We start from the raw sequence: 22,266 nt of genomic DNA, 5'->3' as shown, positions 1-22,266 counted from the left end.
CATGTCTCTTCCAGAGAACGGTCCATGCTCACCCTGAAAATTCTGGGTAGCGGCCCATCAAACTTTAATGGCAGCCTTAAGGTTTTGAGTTACCTGTTTTGTATCTTCTTCGCAATGCAAATTAATTGGGCACTCCAGTTGCTTTTCCCATGACACAGCTGCACTGGGATAGTAGAGTAGTGCAGCTCTGATAGGACACACGTTAAATAGCCATTCTGTGCAAGGAATATGTTATTTGACCATCTGAAGAACTAAACTAGGTGAATCAATGGTAAGCTATAGAGTTACGCTAACCATAGCCAAAATCATGTTCAAGTCTGCATCTTATTGTTCAGGAGTGAAGAGAGCTCACTCTCACCCAAAGTGAAGTGAAAGCCGTGTGTATTTCCAGAATTATTTAGCACCTTGTGGACAAAAGAGGGGAGAATTTGACCTTGAGCTACGGTTCTTTTTCAGGGCTCAAGTTTCTGGCTTCACTGAATATCTTTGATGTCTACTCTTTGGTGACTACACGCTACCAACACTTGGCCTTGCGCCATGGCAGTGGGGTTTAATTTCAGTTATGAGGCTAATTTGCATTCAGCTGGCTATTAATCAATGATAGGCTGATAACATCATTGTAACAAAAGCTGCATGTGGTTAAAGAGGTGTGAGGATTGTTTTTCTGGAAAAATGACTTTCACTCATGAGTCCCCTTCTGAATCAAGTTCTGAATCTAGAGTGGGTGAATCTTGGGAATTCTGAAGTTGTCCACAAAATATGTTATTACTGGCATAATGTGAAATTAATTGTCTGGTTCTCTCAACCAGTATTTTTCCATTAAGGCCAGATATTTCCAGATCTCTGAGAGGCTATTGGAATGAGCTTCTGAAATATTGATTGGACATTGTATGGATGTGACAAAAGCTCTGTATCTGCCGCCGTCATGCTCCGCTGAGCTCTGTTGCTGGGGTTCTTCAGTTTCATATGCTTCAGCCAAACCAACACAATTCTTTTGAAAAACCACACCGTTCAAGACAAACAGAGAACACAAGGAAGCGGTAACATTTATATGTTCTGTTGCAAATAAATGCAATTCTTTAGAACTTTTTATTCAAAAAATCCTGAAAACAAATATATGTTGTGGTTTCCACAAAAATATTTAGTACAGAATAATGAAAATTAATATTTCCAAATCATCATAAAAAACACACAATAAACACTTAACAATCAAAAAAGAATTCTTTACTGTTGAAATTGTGAAATAGTTATATGTTTTTACTGTATTTTTAAACAAATAAAAGCAGCCTTGGTGATCCTAAAAGACTTCTTTCTAAAACAAACCATACAGACTCCAAACTTTTGAATAGTAGTGTATCTGTATCTCTGAAACAATTCAGTTATTTGGAACAAAGCAGAAGAATTCATTTTTGGAGAATTTATTTTTCACGACAAAAAATACCTGACAAAATGTTAGCTAATTAAATTCAATACTGAGGAAAGGCATAAAGTTTAGATAAAATAACATCATGTATAATATCTGATTACAGTTATCGGAAAATACAGCATAAATTACGGGTTTCCATGCATATAGACATTTCATATGTAAAATATAACAAAGGAAAGTGGTCAGAAAAAGTTTCAAAAGAGGTTTTCTTAAGTCTCTCAAAAGTAGAAAGTGATTCATGAAATAGTTTCAAGTGTTGTTTATTTTCCCCATGAATAATAAAAACGTCAACTCGCCATTTTTTTCTTATTTAGCGAACTAATTTTTAAAGAAACACAAAATGAGTTGATAAAATGTTTTTTTCTACTCTTCCTCTGATGGCACATACACAGGTTGCAAGAACACAAAGAGTAAGAGCGTGGGCATCATTTCTACCAAAGATTTATATCTACCAGTAGAAAAAGTTTGGGATCAAGGTCATTCCTGCCTGTTACAGAAAAAGCTCTCACGCTGTGGTGTGATTGGCCTTTCTGAGGTGGCACGTACAGACCAGCGGCTGACTGGAGGTGACATTTGAGGTGGTAGGCTGAGGTTCCTCTTTCTGCTTGGGCTCATCTTTCTGCATCTCCACCTCTTCAACATCCTCCAACTTTTGGGCCTCTTTTGGCTTGGGACGGGGGTCTTTTCCTTCCTTCTCACCCACCAGTGCTTTAGTGGGTTCCCGTAGGGTCTTTGCAGCTGTGGTCTTACCTTCCTGGATCTGGTTATGTGGTTTCTCCATAGCTTTACTGGGTTGGCTCATGTATTTCCTGGGTGCGTAGTTCTTTGGAGGATAGTAGGCCTCAAGCTTGCGTTTGTGGCTCATCGCTGAAGCACAGCAGACGATGAAGATGATGACTACCAACAGACAGGTCACGACAATGATGAGAAGCAAGTTCTCCTTCAGGAAGTCCACCACCTGGTTGAAAAGGAAGTCTTTGATGCGGATGAAAGTGGCTGTTATGTTGGGAGGAGGCGAGGGGGATGGAGGAACATGGGTGGTACGAGCAATGGGAAAGATGAGTTCGGGTTCATTCCCGCTACCCTCCACTGACACGTTGAATGGGGCGGGTTTGGCGAAGCAACTGCTGCCCCAGAGAGCAGTCAGGAGCAGGCATACAAAGCGCAGAGAGAGTGACATACTTCCTCTAAAAACCTGAAAGAAAGACGTGGCGTTACTAGTCATTCCCAACAGAAACAGGAATTCAGCATTTTGTTTCATGAAGGTGGTTACAGCAGTTTTTGAATACATATTTGGAAGATCACAACACTTTATGGATAACAATTACACATAATTACATCCAAGTAGCCCTAAAATGAACCCTAATCCCAACCCTAACCATATGTAGTTAATAAATATTACTCAGTACTTAAATGTATAATTACACTGTAACAAGGACACCGTGAAATAAAGTGTAACCTACTTTAAAATAAGGTCCCGTTAGGTAACATTAGTTAATGCATCGACTAACAATGAGCAATACATTTGTTCAACTCTTTGTTGTTAGTTCATCTTAGCTCAGGTCCATCAAATAATATTAAGAGAACTTTTGATTTTAATATTGTAAAATTAAATGCTGGAATTAACATTAACTGCGATTACTAAATGCTTTAGAAGCATTTTCCTTTACTTCATGTTAACTAATGAAGTTAACTAATGTTAACATATGGAAACTTATTGTAAAATGTTACCAAAATGATGAATTTTTGTTAAAACATTTTAGTTAAAATAATTATTATTTTTAGATTTTTTGACCAATAAAAGTACAAATAAATTATAAATAAAATCAAAATTAGTCACAAACAGAATGGCAATAAAATAAAATAAATATCCAGAAAGTACTATGGCATTTTTTGAAATAAAATAAAATAAAATAAAATGAAATAAAATGAAATAAAATAAAATCAAAAACTACTACGGCATTTTTTGAAGTACATAATAAAATAAAATAAGTATCCAGAAAGTACTACGGCATTTTCAAGTAAAGTAAAGTAAAGTAAAGTAAAGTAAAGTAAAGTAAAAAGTAAAGTAAAGTAAAATAAAATAAAATGTACTATGGCATTTTTACATTGGAGTACTAATATAAATATACCATGGCATTATTATTTGTTTAAAACTTTTTTGAGCTCATTTAGTGATTAATGAATTTGTATTGTATTGCAAAGTATAGAAGTTTTTTCATCATTTTATGTAGATCGCAATATAATGAACATTTTTCCACTTTCAATGATAGTAAATCGTTAGTGCCTACCTAATCACACAGAGCTACTATCTGTTTTATCTGTAATATCGATTTTCTATGAATCACAGGAAGGAAGATGCTTATATCACACACATCGCTGTAGACTCTCTACATAAGAGCATGTTTTCATGTTTCTGTTTCCTCGCAGGAGAAAAGCTATTCCTGTTACATCCAGTCATTACTTATTTGGGGTGGAGGCAGAGGGAGTCCAGGCCTGGTTTGTAATTTCCCTGCCTGGCTGATGCCACCCGCTCACCACAGAATAGCAAAAGCAAGGCCAGATATATACTTGTGAGGGTGCAGCAAGACGTGGGAGAGCCGCAGCTCACAGGCCTGTATTTACAATCCAGCTGCAATGAGACAGGCCACAGACCAGCAAGACTATTTCTGCACTGCTCAAGAACACACACATCATATTCATATGCTTTACAAATCGTCAAGACTCTGCATTATGGGTAGATTAATTTATAAATGGTTCACGCTAGAAGTAAACCATTTTTATATTTATCAAAAAGTATAGGATGGATAAGCTACTTTAACCAGTAGCAGGTTAGGTTTGAAGGGAAATTCCCAAATGAACACTATCAGAATAGACAGTGTAAGCCACATATAGACTACTTTCCAGTACAGTCATCTCTACAAATACCTTTACTTCTTCATAAAACATTTCCTCCTTAGTGCTGACCACACTGACTAACCTTCAGCCCTGACCACATTCTCTGTTCTGCTAATCAGAAGGCATTGTACTTAAATCACTTGTACAGTTTTGTATTAGAGAAAAAGATGAGGTAATAATCTCAGCAATGTGTTGGAGGAATGTTCATTAGAATAAGAGAGCAAACGCAGGAAGCATCTGCCAAATGAATCCAATGAGAATATGTGGTATCCTCGGTGCAGACCACAAAAATAAAATAAGGATACATATTTTTACAATAAAATAAGAAATGCAAAAATATGCATCCTTTGCGTAGATTGCATCAAAATAAAAGAAAGAAAAATGTTTTTATATATATATATATATATATATATATATATATATATATATATATATAGGTTTGGCCTTTTTGCCATACCACAGCATTAAACAATATAAGAAACTTTATGTAAAGCGTGAATACTGGACAAAAAAGGTGAGCACTCGCTTCACGTTTAAAATACATATCACTTTTTTTTTTTTTTATAGATAGTACACATATTTCATGTGATAAGTTGGTTAAATAGCAGTGGTTTAAAAGTAATAAAAAATTATATAGAAAAGCAGAGGTGGTTCTAATAAAAGATCTGGCAACTTTTTTTTTTACCTAAATACTTTTTGAGGCCACTATATCAGAAAAACATGAAACTCATCAGAATTTTGTCAAGCATCGAGTGACACTGATAAAAATTCATTTGAAATGAGAGCTGACATTTAAAGTGTGCTAACAAATTATTTATAACATGTGAAAGCAAAACATCATCTCAATGAAGGAAACCTAAAAATACTCACTGCTGGTGTGACTTCCCGTCTCTGATGCACTGACACCAACACTTCAAGCTACAGTTATGGAAAATAAAAAAGACAAATACAGTTGCTGCCTGTGCGTTGTCCTGAAAAGCTTTTGGAAGCTTCTGACTGTGTGGGTTTTCCTTAAAAAAAATCAGGATAATTGCACAAGGACATTTCCCTCCCCTCTTGCTCCATCTCCTCCCTTTTTCCGTCCTTCTCTCTCTCCTCTAGAACCCTGATGGAAGCATGGAACAAGGACAATCCAGCAATCCAGTTCAAGTCACTTCAGCTAGCTTCTAAAAATTTTGTTTAGTTGAATCTCATATAATTTAAACATAAAAATGGGTTGCATACAGCAATTCACATTGACTTTAAAATGTAAGAGGTCCAAGTCACTTCAATTAAATGGTTTATTTAACATTTATAAAATTAGTTTGGGTAACAATAACTGGGTTATAACTGCACAATGACTTTTTCAACATTCATCCACTTGAACATTCATACTGAAGTTGCCTACACGTAGAATTTACATAGAAAATGGCCAGTTATATAGCAGAAAATAAAAAATGTAAAAAATAACTACAAAAATACTACAGTACAAATAAACACAATTAACTGAAAAAAAAAGATACATATTTTGCTGACAATCTATTAGTTTCGCAGTGTTAATCTAGTTGGCTTTGGCCATTTTTTAAAATTCACACAAAGGAAAGTGTGTCATTTCTGTGCAAAAGCTCAGTTCTTTCTGGGTAAATGTCAAAGCATATATTTTATGTCCATTTGCAATGATAACATGTTATATTCAGCCTGTGATAATCTCCAACATCACTCTGTTCAAGTAAATTATACAGCGCTGGCTGAACCACAGACTATATTCAGCAATACATTCGGCCAAGCCCTACTAATGCCTGAGCTCCTCAGAGAAAGTAGTAGTACAATATCTCAAAGAAATTATTAAATATAACATCCAAACCTCTTTACACTTACAAAAACAATTAAATGTTCCACTGATTAAATAAAAGATGTGGATTATTGTACAGCAAATCATAAAATGGTTGTTTTAAAAGCCAGGCATCAGATCATTGCTAAAACTTCATTGAGTGAGAAAACTGAGGATTTTACTGTCAGTGCAAACCATTCTAGAGCTGGGTTTGGGTCATTTAATGTTTGAGAGCAAAAAAAAAAAAAAATCCCATGCTGCACCCTGTTTCTCAGTGAATACAGGTCTAAACTTCTAAAGAGGGCCCTCGGTTTCAGGAAGAAAGCTGTTTAGAGTGAGATTATCTCCGTCAGGATCTCCATCCTCAGTACTGGGGATCAATGCTCCGTTACTTTTGGGATGTCTTCTTGGCTTTGGAACCGGGTGATCGGTATCATTCATCAGGGCAGAAATGCAGACCATCTCAGTTTCCTGGAGAAGATGCGCCTTATGCCTGTATCTGTATACCGAGAGTTTGGTAGCCAGGCAGATGGTGCTAACGATAAAGATGGTGGTCAACGCAGCCATCAAGGCAATGGCGATGAGGCAACGACTCACAAGTCCGCCCCCTTGGGAAGAGGATGTGGAACATGAGTGGGTCGTTATTGTGGTGGATTTCTTAGCGACAGTTGTGGTATCTGTGGACATTCCTGTCGTCGCTGCTGTCGTGTGCTTCTTTGTCATCTTACTGGGGTCCCGCGACGCAGGAAATGTGGGGGCAGAACTTCCTGCATGTGAAATGTCTCCAGTACTGTTATTTATTGTGGGAAGCTGGGTGTGAAAAGCACTCTCTTTATTTGTTGACCAGTGGACTGTCAGGTTCTCGGTTCCTGCAGCGTAGCTTTGTTGGGTGTGGTTCAAATCTGGAGCATGGTGGTAATCTGTAGTTGCAGAGATATTTAAATCAGGCATTACAGTCACTGTCTGTAGCATACTCGAAGCCTTCGAAGTTTCCACAGTGGTGCTTGTTGCATTCTCGGCTTGAGCTACGGTTGCTGTACTGTGTGTGCCTGTGTTTATCGATGTCTCGTTGTGACTATTTTGCCTTTTGGTCCTAAGAGATCTTGACGTGACAAAACTGCTCAAAGTTAGCAGCAAAACAAGAACTGGTAAACACCCAAGTCGGTTAGTCACCATCGCCATCTGCACAAAAATGACAGAGAATGTTGCAATAGTGTTTTAGACGCACAAAATATCACGCACATATAGTTATTCCTCCCTGGTATATTCAGATAGTGAGAACTGAGAGCGAACTGAGGTCTAGCAACAATGGAAGAACAAAACACCTGATCACTGCATACAAACGGTTGGCTCAAGTTTGTGACTATAGCATGTGGTTACACCAATACTTCCTTTTAGCTGACAGAATGTCATTGTTTTATAGTTATCCACACTCAAGTACTCTATTTAAAATACATTAGGATTACGGTTATGATCACACTTCATGAAACCTTTATAGTTTACTCACAGATATTTAGTCGCGTACACTCCACAGTTGATGGATTTCAAAAATCACCACGCTGTATTAACCTAACATCTGATTTTAGAAACTAAATTTGTTAAGGCAGACTTCAAATGAAAATAAAAGTACGTACCATCCGTTTCTAATGTTGACTGGGTGTTGATCTGGAGTTCAATGAAACGTTAGGCCCCTTCACACACTTCCAATGCAATGTCACAAAACCTACTCGCTGCAAAAATACAGGAAGTCAAACCTCATTTAAACGTCAGGCTAAAGCTGAGGTTCTCAAAGTGTGACGCAAACACAAATGAGCAAGAGAGAGACTTAAATATCACATCTCAGTTCCCTAAAACGCTAAGTTAGAACTTGTAACCGACAATGCTTCCACAAAAAGAGGTTTAATAATCAGAGACAGAAAAAAAAGAGAGAGAGACAAAGACCAATGATTCAGTTTATTTTTTATTTTTCTGGTAATCAGTAAGACTCTTTATACTTGAAGCAGATGAATGAACAAAAAATGGAACAGTTATGCACAAAATGGAATTTCTAGATCTCCTTCCTTTCGATTCTTTTCATTTTATCACTGGAAATATTAAAGGCTCACAGTGTGCATAATGATGCGGGAAAATGGGGCATTCTTTAAAACCTTCAAACTCCAAATGATGGACAAACAGTAAAGGTCAAGGAAATAACAAAAGTAGGAAAAAAACAAAAAATGTAAAGGAAAACTAAAAAAAAATATATTTACAAAGCATCAAAATAAATCACCTGCATTATCTTTTCAACCTACAAAAATCCCTTTTCACTTCAATCATTCATTCCTTTAAAAGCACACGCTCGAGGCTGCATCACAGATGCCTCCTGAGGCCACTTAAACACTCAAAATGGATCCATCTGTACCCATAAACACGGCCCCTACATTTTCAAACCCTTCACTTTAAAACTTCACTAAGAAAAGACAGTGTGAAAGAGAGAATGACATCAGAGGTACTGAGTTGTCGGTGTCAGACACAGATCTGAAGCCTCGTTTCCAATGAAGTTCTCTGTAAGTCATATAATGTTTCTGAGGTGAGAAGACGCTCCCTTTTTTAGACAAAAAAGCATGTGGAGGAGGGAAGATGCTTTTCAGAATCTATGAAAGAGGCACTAGGCAGTGCTGCAAACCGAAACCAGATATATAGGAGCATCAAAACGAAAACCACAAGAGAACGCTCTGAGAAAGGATGTAGCCAAAGCAATCTGAACAACAGAATCAGTTTCCGCTCTTCCTGACATGGCCAATAGATTACCAAACAAAAAAATCCAGTTGTCATCAGCTCAAACTTGTGGCACCCATTCGTGAAATCATCATCTAGACCTGAGCCATCCCTGGAGAGAACTGGTTCTGCTTGACTTGGAGAGCGAAAGAGACAGTGCATCGCAAAAGATCTTATTAAAGGAAGCCAATCATGACTCATTATTGTGCTGGTAGTCACTGTCTACAATGCACAGCAAAAGTATGTACATCAAACAAGCTCGTTTCTGAGATGATGTGGCCGGCACAACTCGAGATGGGATTCGTAGGAATTAATGAGAAAGCAAAGCAAACCTGACGGTGTTCCTTAGACCTGAACGATGTCTGAATACAGTCAGAGTAAAAGCTATCGAGCTGGCAAAGCAACAGAGTTTTGCTGCTAAAGCTAATGAGCATCTATGGGCATTATCATGTTCTGAGCTTATATCATCATGTTTTGGGATGTGAAACTAGAAGCTGGGAGCTTCTAGAGTTTACAAAGTGAGACACGTACTGGTTCTGGCTTCATTCAGGAAACAGAACATGAATGAAGAAAATTTCAGATATGTTGAAACTAGAAAGGGGAAAAAACGGACTCAATTTGCTTGTATTATTACCCTTATGATGACGAGCAATGTTTGATATCAAGAATATGTTTGGAGTTGTGAGTAGAGTACACATTGGCTGTATTTATGGCCACCATCAGAACCACAATTATTTTGATTATTTTGCTAATTAATATTTTAATACTTTTACATTGTACCGGATTAAAAAAAAAAAAAAAAAAGTGGAATATTTTAGTGCACCTATATTGGTTTCCAGTACTGGTTTGTAAATTTGTCAACTCTACATGTTTGATTAAAATCTTAATGTTTTGTATTCTCTAGAAAGACACCTATAACATTGATGAATGGTTCCAATGATTTCCCCTCCTTGCATTACTAGCATATAGCTTTGTCCCTTTTACAAAGTACAAAATAAAAAGCTAGTCAAATACTGTCAGGGAGGTGCATAACTCCTCATTAAATTTGGCAACTCAGAAGGGTGAGAGGGGAACTGCAATACTAATGGCTACTTCAAACTTTGAGCTCATCAAGTTCATGTAACTGCTTCATGATGCAATCTGCTTGGTCACGATTTTAATAAGAAAAACAAAACAAAAAACTTAAGACCTTTCAAGAACACCAGATAAAACATAGCCGCTGCAGAAAGATTTGGAGTGAGACTGAGTAAAAAGCTAAACAGGTCCAATTTTGAGAGAAACTGAAGGTGTTTCTAGTTTTCCAAATGGCTACGAGGTATAAACAGGTTTTGGGGGATTGCAAAAAAAAAAAAAAAAGTATCATCTTGGAATGTTGGTTGGAGTCTTTTCAAGGCAGGCTTCAGACGGAACGCTGTCATGGTGATTGGCAGTGACGGGTCCCGCCCACCTGGCCAATGGGATATCCTGAATAGAAGAAGGGGAAGGGATCAGGGTCCATTAGATGTCCATTTTAGACAGCTGCTCCTCAAGTTTGGCAATTCTTTTTTCCTGACTGCTGACCAGCTCTCTGAGAGATTTCATTTCTTTCAAAACCTCTTCCAGCTTAGCTTCACTTTTCTGTTGAGACAAAAAAAAGAGAAAAATAAAGGACAATTCTCTTAATATATATATTGTATATTTATATATATGTTTACACACACACACACACCCACACACACATATACATTTTATATGTATATATAATATACAAATTAAAAAATGTTCAAAAATCATGTTTTTTTGTCCTGCGTTCCAATTATTTTCAATCAAGCTGCAGTTGGTTTGTTTTCTTTAAATAATAATAATTAAAAAATACAGCTAAGTAACACAATAAAACATAACAATAAAAAACATGATTTAAGAAAAAGTATAAAAATGGAGTTATCTGCAAATAAAATCTTCTCATTATATATATATATATAACACACACACAAAGAATAAAACAACTGCTGCATGCTTTTTTTTTTTTCACTTAAATGACAACCACCTAGATTTCCAATTCTAATCTTGAAAAAGCATTTTGAATCCAATTAAAGTAACGCAAGTTTGAAATTTTTATCTTAATTCACTATTGAACACTTTTCCTTTACAAAACACATTTGCAGTAGCTAAACATTGAGGTTCTCTTTGTGATTTACTAGAATATCACTTAGTCTCCATATTCCAGCATTATTTTAGTATTATTTACTTACTATTAACATTTTGTATTGGCTTTTATTTTCACATTTTTATCTAGTCATTTTAATTTGAACATTTTAGTGGTTTGCTTGTGTTTTTTATTTATATTTAGAATAGAATAGCATAGAATAGAATGAGCTTTTATTCGCCAAGTGTGCACAAACACACAAGAAATGTATTGTGGTTCTTCAAGAACTCTCAGTAAACACATACATGTATAAATACATATATGACATGGTAACAGAAAGAACATTCATATGAGTAATGATACAAGTAATGAATCATATGAGTACATGTACAATAAATAATACTAATAATGTGGCATACATCAGAACAGAACATATTAGAAAACTTATGTATTATGTGTTTATGTATTATACACTTCTATATTTAACTTTCATTTGTTTATTTCAGTTTTTGTTTGTAATTTTAATACTTATTTCAGTTAGTTGCAACATGTCCAATTTAAATTTTTTAAAATACGTGATTTCTTTTAATAGTTAGAACTGTTGTTAACAAATAGAACACTGCATATGCAAATAATTAAGTCAGCTTGTAGAAAAATCTTTAGGTGTGATAAATAGCAGCTAACATTGGTGTGTCAGTAGGGCAGTGCTCTGGCTCCTGTGATTATAGCTCTGAGTCAGAGAGCTGGGTTTATTGGGCAGGACACACGTGCTGTTGCTGTGATCATGTGGTTAAGCGGGCATAGGGTTGGGTCTGCTGTAGAACATCCTTAATAAAACTATAAAAACACTATATATTAGCCAAAAAGAGAAGTTGGCCTTGAACAGTACAATAATTTAGCTGCATGTAGGTCACAACTGAAGCACAGTGCAGTACAGCTAAAGAAATAGTTTATTATATATATATATATATATATATATATATATATATATATATATATATATATATATATATATATATATATATATATATATATATATATATATTGTTATTTATGCATTTTATTTATGCATTTTAGAGAATTGAGATTTAGGAGGAAAAAGTGCATAGAAAAGCAAAATGGAATAGTGTAGGATGATAAAACGAACAGGAAAAAGTAAATTAGCAAATGAGTCCCACTTACGATAGATGGTGTGGAGGTGGCAGTCTTGACGGCAGGGGCAGTATTCTCTGTATTCTTGCTCATCTTGTTGTCTAGGATGTTCTTCTTGACCACTTTGAGATCACGGTTCTTGCCTGGGATGTATCCATGTTTCAGGGATATCAGGATAGGATCTCCGTTCTTCCCTTCAATCCATTCCTCGGCCTCCAGGGGGGCCTCCGGACCCGCCGTGTCAGGGTAAAGGTCATCCTGGAACAAGTCCGACTGACAGAAGGAGGAGTGTTATTAGTTGTTAAAATATGCAGGATATGAATCATGCAAATCATTCAATCAATCATGTAACAGAGACGCAGATGCAGAGTTCAGTTGCTTGGTGTCAAAGCTGTTTTTTGAATTTATGGCTTTTGATCATTCTTTTGTTGTCCATGTATTTTTATATTTTTTTGGAAACAATATTTATATTTTTCAGTATATTATATACCATATATTACTATACCATTCAAAAGGTTGAGTTAAGTTTTTAGAAAATAAATAAATTACTAATAAATTAATACACCCAGCTGCCATTACAGGATTTTAATTAAATTTAAAATTACAATTTAAAATATACTGAAATAGAAAACAGTTACTTTAAATGATAATAATATTTTAATTCACAATATTACTTTCAAAAACATCGAAATATCTTACTGACCCCAAAACTTTTGAAAAGTAGCATACACCTAGATATTTAGCGCTAAATATGTATTGTTTAAATATTTATTTTAACATTTAAATGTTAATTACAAACATTTTCAACAAATATAAAAAACATACAAAGCTAAAGGTTTTTAATATGGCAGCGCTGGTCCTAAATGATCTCACACTGGTCCTGGGTCAGAGGGATATTCTTTTCAGTGAACCCTTATTAAAAACAAAGGGACGCAAAAAAGATAAACAAAGCTTTCTATTTTTGTCTCTGTATCTCTTTGCCAAAGCAGGGGAAGCTGTGGCTCAGAATATACAGTCCAGTCTGTACTCTTAAAAACAAAATAGCTAAACGACTCAAGACTCACTTTTCTTGGCACGGTCATGATGATAGGTTCACACTTTCTCTCATGCAGTTTGTAAAACCTGAGAACACACACAAGCACACACGTCTGTTAGAACATGATCACGAGGGTAGCAGACATTAGTGCAGAAGGTGTGAGACGGGGAAAGACCACTGTACAAAAATAAAACACCAAGCACTTATGCGTGAGCCTTAGATACCCACAAAACAGAACCTCTATTCATGCATCACTCCTTGTTAGAAATATAGATTTTATTCTGGAGGACCCAGCAGCCTTTTGTTAACCCGGTCTACTGCTGCCCTCTTTTGGGAGGATTGGGACTCATCTATCTTCCCTGCATGCAGTGGTGTTGACAACTAGCACTGTGTGTTAAAAACAGGGCTCCAGACATTGAGAAAAAAAAAAGGCTCCTTTAAGAAATAAAATAATTTTTTAGGTGCCTCAGAATATACACATTTTACGTATTTTTTTTAATACGTAAAACACAAATATTTACATGTATACATTATATAAATATATACATGTAAATATTTTCAAAATATATACTGTATGAGTGTGTATTCATATATACATAAATATACACACAGTACACACATATATATTATGTAAACGAAAATGTATTTTGTATACGATTGATCACGATTAATCGTTTGACAGCACTAATTTTAATCAATCTTGTAGAAGTCCTGGGAACTAAGGTTCTATACATCTTTTCCAGCTTGACAACTATAAACAGTCACAAAGAACTGACTACAACTATGGCAGCATCATTTTGCCATTGAGTGTAGTCTGGGCTGCTCCTCAAGGCATCCTATAAATGTCTTTCACACATCTAGTATGTTTACTTCATTAGCAACATGCAATTAAAGGAGGTGTTGCATTTTATCGTCAGCTCCTTGCATTCTTTTTTATGTACACAACAGGTTTAGTTAAAAATATGACTATGCAATATAGCGCATATATTTAGCAAAATGCTACTATTTATAGTTATTTTTCTAGCTTATGGTTGCCAAATATTCCGAGGTAAATATATTGTTACTTGCCATTGTTTACAAGCTTTACACATTTTCCGCAGTTTGAAACACTGAGCGATTACATGAGACATTTCAGTAAAGTGTACTGTAGGCTCTCTTATAATATAACTTTTGATCACCCTTCACATTTATTTCATACTATAGTAATAAAGAGAAAGATATGATGGCGCTAAAGCGATCGCTCAGCCCACATTAAGAGAGATCGTTTGAATTTCATGAATTCAGCAGAATTTGAAAGCTGATACTTTGTTTGTTAAAAGGTAACTGAGCACAAAGCTTATTTTGATTACTGGATGGCAAGTGCGCTATAAATATTATAAAGTTGACGCATTAAGTGAACAGCATATAGACTAAAGCTCTTGATATGGTATCGATTATAAACGAGAAATGTTAACGATACTGCTAATGTCCACACAGCTGACAGCTTTACCTGTTGTAGTTTGTTCAAGTTGTGCATGAAATAGGCACTGCTTTTCTGCACTTTTACTTCACACGTCTCCATCATTTTCGGTCTCTCTCATGCTGCCACAACTGGAGCAGCAGGTGTGCCGTCATCGCTGGCGCTCGGCAGAGATGAGGACTTTTTCCACTAAAACTCTGATGCGCATCGTCTCAGTTTATTACGTCAACATAACAAATGATTTAATCGCAAAACAAGCAGGAAAAAAGGCATTACATGCAAAATTTTTACATGTAAATTTATATAGTCGCCAGTGGCGATCTGAGCAAAAACGTCACTTGCAAATTAATATTTTGGTAACAAATGCGGCACAGTCTGGAGCCCTGAAAAATTTCAGCAGTTTATGAAAAAACAGCTAAACCTAGACTAAATCAACTACATAAAATATAAACAATCTGATCAAAAAAAAAAAAAAAAAAAAAAAAAAATGCAAATTTTACAACGAAACATCCAGGTCATATCTCACCTTAAAACAACAAAGAAAAAATTACATAGTTATATAAATAATTGTTTTACCCATTACATTAACACATTATTTTAATGACAATTATGCATCTGCTCTATTTGTCATTGTCATTACTATAAGAAGAAAACCATCCTATCTAGTTATAATTATCTATTACTTTATTTATTTATTGTATTTAAATCAGCATATATGTGAAAACAAATACATGGATTAATAAATGGATTAAACAAAAATAAACGTAACTTATTTTGGTGGTGAAACATGACCTGGTTTCATGAGATTCTCCCACATGCTGCTATCATCTTAATAAATTTTTTTGCTATACCTTGCGATCTCACACTTGTTGACATCCAGCCCTCTCTTGGGCATGTATCCCATGCCCCTCTGAGGCTCTTTAGTGGTAAAGGTGTTGAGGTAATGGACAAAAGGAGCTTCGTCTGTGATCTCAAAGTAACGGATACTGCTGTCACCCTATTAGAGACAAAACCCACCAAACCATTGTACCATTTCCAAAACAACATAACCGATTCAAACACCCAGATGTACAATACCATTTAATAGTCAGTAAGATACTTTACTATTCTTGAAATAAGTCTCTTATGCTCACCAAGGCTGCATTTATTTGACTAAAAATCCAGTAAAAACAGTAACATTGTAAAATATATATAAAACAATTTAATTCTGAATTGATGAATTGTCAGGTGCCATAACTCCCGTTTTCAGTGTCACATGATCCTTAAGAAATCATTCTAATACGCTGATTTGGGGTTTAAAAAAAAACAAAATAAAAAAAACTTTTCTTATTATCTATGTTGACAACTGTTGAGCTGCTTCATGTTTTTAAAGAAAACAGTGACACATTCCAAAATAGGAACAGAAATTCCAAAATAACAGGATTTATTTGAAACAGAAGCATTTACCTTTCCACACAGGTAGACCACGTTAGTATCTGGATCATAGAAGGGCAGGAGGACTCCGTTACTGGTGTCCATTTCATGGACAGAAACTGGCTCCTCCATATTGTCCTGACAGATAAACAGAGCAAATATGAGGTCTAATTATATTAAAATATTATATTACAAATGCATGTTATTTTCTTAATTCGGACAACACAAGAAAGGTCTAATTTAGGTTAGTCTTGGCATTTATTCATGGGCAGGTGAGCAGGTCTACTTTTTCCATGGCAGCTTACCGGATCCCAGAGGCCGAGTTGTCTCTCGCTCATGCGGCTGAAACCAGTGGTGAACACTTTGCCGTCAGACAGGAAAATAGCTCTCATGGGCCTGGCACCCTCATGAGCCTTGTCCTTCTCCTGTCAGCGAGACACACCATAACACATGACAACACTGCACACATTCACTCAAACTGAGCAGCTGAATGCTTTGCGAGTCAAGTAAACACATCATTCAAATGAATAAATATTACCCGCCTATCTGCAAGCACTCACCGCAATGATCTCCTCCTTGCGCGGGTCGATGACTCGGATCTTCTTGTCCTTGCAGGCGGTGCAGATGAGACTGCCGTTGCGGTTCCAGCAGACGCTGAAGATGATGTCAGGGTGCATGTCCTCCAGGGTGATCATGGCCTCTCCAGTCCCCACATTCCAGATGATAACCACATTATCACAGCCTGCAGACGAGATGGGCAAATAGTCACGTCTGAATGTTAAAGATGCTATTTATTAGAACGCAGCTGGAGCAGCTTTTCCCCTTTTTTGACGGACACTGATAAAGGCAACTGAATGTGTGCTCAAATGCAAACTGTGTGTTGCATCAAGAGAGCCATCATACATTTGTGTTATGTTTTTTTTTTTCTTGTTTTTATTCATTTAGAATCATTTATCAGTCATTGATATAATTTATCATTTGTATCATTTACTATTTTATCATTTATTCACTTATTTTTATTACGTTTTTACATTTTATATTTCTTATTATTTTTCTTGCTTATGCATTTCCATTATTGTTTGATCTTAAGATTGTGGAGTATCATGAACTGCTTAGTCTGAATGATTAAGAGGAAATGTTCATGGAAATTCAAGGTTTATGGAATGTTGTTGTGAATTAGTTGGGTATAACACTACTGGCTGGATTTGTGTTCATCAGAGATAGAAACATAAACAACTAAGATTATACAATAAACTGCTGCTTTCTATCATCATCACTCCGTCTCTTATTTCTGCTCTTCTTTGGCTTTACTCAGTCAACTCATGGCTGATAGAAGACTGTTAAACAGTGCTTTTGGGTAGCAAACAGTCCTGGCTGTTAACAGGTTTTGGGTATTAGACAATTTTGCTGACTAGTTGTTCAGTTTCTAGACCAAACAGATATTTTCTGACAGGATCTAACACTGCCTAAACATTAAAAACATGAACACAACAGAGACTGAGGTGCATCATTTCCTCAACCCTGTCTCCTCTCTGTTCCCTGTTTTTCTTGTCTGCTCTGGTTACGGTTTCTATCCAGTTTCCTTCTCCCTGATGGATCAGGTGAGGCTTCTCACCTGCGCTGAGCAGGACGTTGCGGGCGGTGGGATGCCAGGTAACGATTCCCACTCTTTTAGAATGACCCTCCAGCACCACCACTGGCTCTGACATGGAGGTCACCAAACCATTCTCTGGGATCTGCCACACCTGAAAACAACAAATATTCAAAAAAATTCATTTTCTTCTAAAACAGTGTTGAAGTGCAAAGATACATGGCAGTGATGAAAAGCCAATCTGTTCACTTTTGGTAAATTAAATAATGCTGAAAAAAATAAAATAAATATAATATATATAAATATATATTAGATGAAAAATGAAAATGAAAAATGTTTACAAAATTACAAAAGCACATTACTACAATTACTACAATGTAATGAAAAATGAGCATTGAAAATATAAAGATAAATGCAAATAATAAATATGAATAAACACCCAATAGTATATAAATTTATGTTTGATTCAGTTTTATTGTAATTATATTTTGATGAAATTTCATTCAATTTCAGATTATATTTATTTTGTTTATTTTTACATGAGATGCATTTTGACTCGTTTCATTAATTTTCCTGAAGGTGGCAGCAGAGGTCAAAGAAAAGAGTCCAGCAGAGTTTTCATTTTAAACAAGGATTAAATGGCAGAAAAATACTCTTCTATCATGTGATTTTAACGTCAGCCTCTCTCTTTAACTTCCATTCGTCTCCTTCTACATAGTGCTTATTTTCAGCATTTATTTAATGGCTCTCTAAAACACTCGCATCTGATTGGATAATCACAACATTTTAAATTTTTCTGTATAATGACCGCTGAACTGTGTAACAGACTGGACGCATGCACATTATTCCCTTCACACAGACACTGCTAAACCTATTTAGTGTCTTAATCATAGGTCACTAATGAAATTACCCTCCAGCATGTCTATACCTCAATATAATTCAGATTTTATGACTCTAGGGAAGGTAGGGCAGAGAAAAACAATAGGAATCATCAACTTCCCTGGCCTCGGCATTCCCCAAGAGAGAACTAGAGACAGCGTCCTATTAAACTCAACACTTGTACACCCAATACACGTACACAAGCACTGGATTTGCTGTTTTTCAGCACACTGGCCAAATAAGGGCTAGTAGTATGATAAATAGACCCAGAGCCAGCCAGACTGACCTCACAACTATAAAATAGTAACTGCTGATTCAATGACTTCAGGCTGGGCTCAAACTAATCTAAAACAATCCAGAAGAGCGAGCCTTCAGTTGTGCTGTGATCCCATCTACTGCCGTTCACATGAGTCACGGGGCAGACTTTGCCAGACACACATGAACTCAATGGGTGGGTGGAGATATGATGCCGGCTATTCAAGGAAACTTATCTACAAATGCTCATATCTACTCGCGATTTAAAGATTGGCCTTATCCACCATGAAAAATTCAATGTACTGTATATTTTCATTATTTTAAGTAAATGTTAAGCAAATGTAAGGAAGGGTGACGTACCATCACGGTGCAGTCTTCAGATCCACTAGCGATGACCTGGTCATTGTGAGGGCACCAGTCAATGTCCAGAACAGGGCCAGTGTGGCCACATACTGTAGGGTAGGCCTTATCTATACGGCCCGACTGCAGAGAGAAAACAAAGACAAATATTAGTTTATGAGAGCACTGGGTCCTTTGGGTAAATGTAATGAGCTCTGACAATGCCAGCCAAGCTCTACGTAACACCAAAACAAACGCTTATGCCCTGGCCTGCGCTCATGAAACAAGGGGGGTTAAGCCATTCTTCTCCAAATTTTCAAACAATAGCTCCTCCGGTCATTCAAATCGACAGCAGAAACATTTACACACGACAGCTGACTTATAATAAAAACAGATTGCGGGGCTTTTGTTCTCGCAGCTCGGCTTCCGAATGCAGACCCAGAAATACGCGTGCAACGGACCCTTGACCCTTTCACTCCGAGTGAAAGGTCACGAGGAGGTTTGGGAGTGAAGGAAGTGGGAGAAAGCCAAAATGAGACTGCCAACTGAAAAATGCAGAGTTAAAAAAAAAAAAAAACATCTACGATAATAATAAATAAACCACTACAGTTAAATAAATAAATACTTTGAATAATAAGCAAGCATAATAAAATATTAAATAAATACTAATAATATATGAATTCTATTTTATTTTTGTTTAAAATATACATTTAACTGATACTGGGAATAGAACAATAAGTTACAAATTTTATTTTTGTTAAATAATATTTGATTCCTTGAATCATTATTTTTTTTATTTTTTAATGGTCTGTTTAAATTCATCAGATTTTTTGGTATCATAAGTCAAAAATGTTTACCACGGTGAAACAATGAATAAATAAAACACTAATTCTATTTTATTCAGTACATTAAATTAAGAGATTTGTTGGCACCCTAAGTCAAAATTTCAATTTAAAAATATTTTTATTGGTGCATTTAAATAGATTTTTTTCCCCAATTATATTAGGATTTTGTATTTAAAGGGATGTAGACTAGTGCAAACACAGCCAGATTTGGACCATCACCTCCAATGCGACTGTTTGCACACACGTTTGTATATGAAAAACAGTGTTGTTCTTCATTCTGAGCACCTTATGTAATACCATTATACAATGCACAGGCTTGAAGACTAGGAAAAAGTACAACACAAGATTTCCCTCCTCTCCCTTGTACACAGCAAACAAAGAAGCCAAATAAAGGCACAGCTGCAGTCCCATGCCCAGTCAGCTGACTTCCTGATGACATCAGTGCTCTCTGCTCTCAGGGTCACGACCTTTGGGGCTGTGTGATCAGGTGTCATCTGATGGAGAGACGACCGCACCCACACTTTTGTCCACGCGGCTGCTGTGCCTCTGGTGTGATGACATCACCGCAGAAAGCCCAGCCCAGCGGAGCACAAGAGCCTGGGCTTTTCTCAGGCCCGGCCTGCACAAAAAGACTCTACCCACCTGTGCAGAAAACCACTCCGTGTACACATTCCTTCTCAAGTCTGGGCATGGTTATAACACAGCCTTCTGAAAGAGAAACTATACCTTTCACAGCTATTTGTGAGCTATCCCCCCCGTTTTTGAATGAGAAGAACGGATAACAGCATTTCACAAGAAAAGATCAAAGGCAATAGGAAAGAAAGGGAGATATGTAAGAAGATGCACTGCTGGTAAACACCATACATGCAGAAAGGAATGTAACGCAACTACCTGTAAAGCCATGCTGATAAAGTCACGTAACAAGAAGGTCATACATCTAGAAACGTATTAACACCTTTCAATAGTCCAAGAATAAGCATTTTACTGAAGAATTCATGTGCTTTTGGAAAAAAAAAAATCTAGATAAACATTTCTGCTTTTAAACCCTGCTTACTGTAAATGTATACAATATAGGTTAAATAAAAACAACAAAAACTAAATAAATGTAAATAAAATAAACGTAAAAATAACTAAATAAATAAATGTAAAATTAAAAAAATTAATTAAATTAAATTAAATAAAAAAGACGGGATATAGGCAATCCGGGGGCAGCAGTCACGTGCCACAAGAGAAAACATACCAAGAACACTTGCTATCGCATGATCTTTTGCATTTGGTTTTTGGCTTGTTTAGTCACAGACATGTGGAAGGAAGCAATGGCAGAAAACAGGGGGGAGGTGATATAAGGGCACTAGATCTCTCAAGAGAAGCGATAAGTAACCATAACTCAAAGCATCCAAAAGAGGAGCATCAGGATGAAGCACTTGCATTAGCCTCTATATTGATTCCTAACATTATTGCCATTTGGTTTTTATGGGTCATCAGTAATCATCTGCTTATGGATTCTAGCTCAGCTTGCTTTATTATTAATTAACACATTTAGAGACAGTATATAAAATTTGTCACAAAGATGAGCAAATTGTAAAAACAGTTAAAAAAAAAAAATGCATCCATAGAGTGATTACATGATTCTAGATCATTTGAAAGCCCAGTAAAGATCTTTTAAACAACAAAATTTGTCAGCAAGCCTTCTATATGAATTGTGCATTTTCACACACATTTTTAGAATGTCTGCTAATCAAAAAACAAAAAAGTTACAGCAGTAACAGGTAGATTTTTTTTTGTTGCAACATTTATGATTGATTGAGATAAATCCAGTATGCATTATGGTAAATGATAAACTTACAGGGAAGCTCTGCTGAACTTATATCATGAATAATTGTGTGAATTAATTATAGCTCACTAAAACCGGAGCCATCCAAAATCACAGCTGCAGTGCAGCGAGTCTAACCTGTTGCATAGCAACTGTAGCAGCATTAGTGAGCAACACAGGTCTGCCTTAAATCATACAATCAATAAACCACAGAGAGAGACCGAGAGAGTTATAATGAGAGAGACAGAACGACGGGACACACTGTGGAGGATGCCAACAGAAAGTATTACAGAAGCAGAGCCGCTTTTGGCAGAAGCTGAAGCATGTCTGTCTTATCTAGTCAGCGTGGAAATTTCCATTTCCTCTGCGAGTCCATGAGGACCCAGAGGCAGCAGACTACAGCTGACCTGACTGAAGCACCCCAGCAGCCGTCATGAGCCACACAGACAGCCAATCAGGACTGAGAGG

At 36.3% G+C, this 22,266-nt stretch overlaps 3 protein-coding genes across 4 annotated transcripts in view; all 3 read right to left on the bottom strand.

Moving 5' to 3' along the window:
* Positions 1-1,434: 1,434 nt before the first annotated feature.
* On the bottom strand, positions 1,435-5,458 carry LOC109090343 (transmembrane protein 119-like). The gene is made up of 2 exons (XM_019104150.2): positions 5,195-5,458; positions 1,435-2,621 (listed from the first exon to the last, which is right to left on the bottom strand). The coding sequence occupies exon 2, from the start codon at positions 2,604-2,606 to the stop codon at positions 1,932-1,934; it is 675 nt and encodes a 224-aa protein (XP_018959695.1). The 5' UTR covers positions 2,607-2,621; positions 5,195-5,458; the 3' UTR covers positions 1,435-1,931.
* Positions 5,459-5,590: 132 nt separating this feature from the next.
* Positions 5,591-7,947, bottom strand: selplg (selectin P ligand). The gene is made up of 2 exons (XM_042723644.1): positions 7,769-7,947; positions 5,591-7,316 (listed from the first exon to the last, which is right to left on the bottom strand). Exons 1-2 carry the CDS (start codon positions 7,769-7,771, stop codon positions 6,429-6,431), a joined length of 891 nt encoding a protein of 296 aa, XP_042579578.1. The 5' UTR covers positions 7,772-7,947; the 3' UTR covers positions 5,591-6,428.
* Positions 7,948-8,081: 134 nt separating this feature from the next.
* The window catches only part of coro1ca (coronin, actin binding protein, 1Ca), a 46,424-nt gene continuing 32,239 nt past the window's right edge, over positions 8,082-22,266 (bottom strand). For both annotated transcript variants that reach the window (XM_042723642.1, XM_042723643.1), the window contains exons 3-11: positions 19,162-19,284; positions 17,692-17,821; positions 16,637-16,818; positions 16,382-16,501; positions 16,110-16,214; positions 15,515-15,660; positions 13,233-13,290; positions 12,199-12,441; positions 8,082-10,508 (exon numbers count right to left, since the gene is read on the bottom strand). In XM_042723642.1, the coding sequence (XP_042579576.1) occupies positions 10,389-10,508; positions 12,199-12,441; positions 13,233-13,290; positions 15,515-15,660; positions 16,110-16,214; positions 16,382-16,501; positions 16,637-16,818; positions 17,692-17,821; positions 19,162-19,284 (1,227 nt within the window). In that variant the 3' untranslated portion in view covers positions 8,082-10,388. The remainder of the gene's footprint in view (positions 10,509-12,198; positions 12,442-13,232; positions 13,291-15,514; positions 15,661-16,109; positions 16,215-16,381; positions 16,502-16,636; positions 16,819-17,691; positions 17,822-19,161; positions 19,285-22,266) is intronic.

This window comes from Cyprinus carpio, chromosome B5, assembly GCF_018340385.1.
Source record: "Cyprinus carpio isolate SPL01 chromosome B5, ASM1834038v1, whole genome shotgun sequence".
NCBI classification, from domain to species: Eukaryota; Metazoa; Chordata; class Actinopteri; order Cypriniformes; family Cyprinidae; genus Cyprinus; species Cyprinus carpio.
This window is presented reverse-complemented; position numbering and strand designations above follow the sequence as displayed.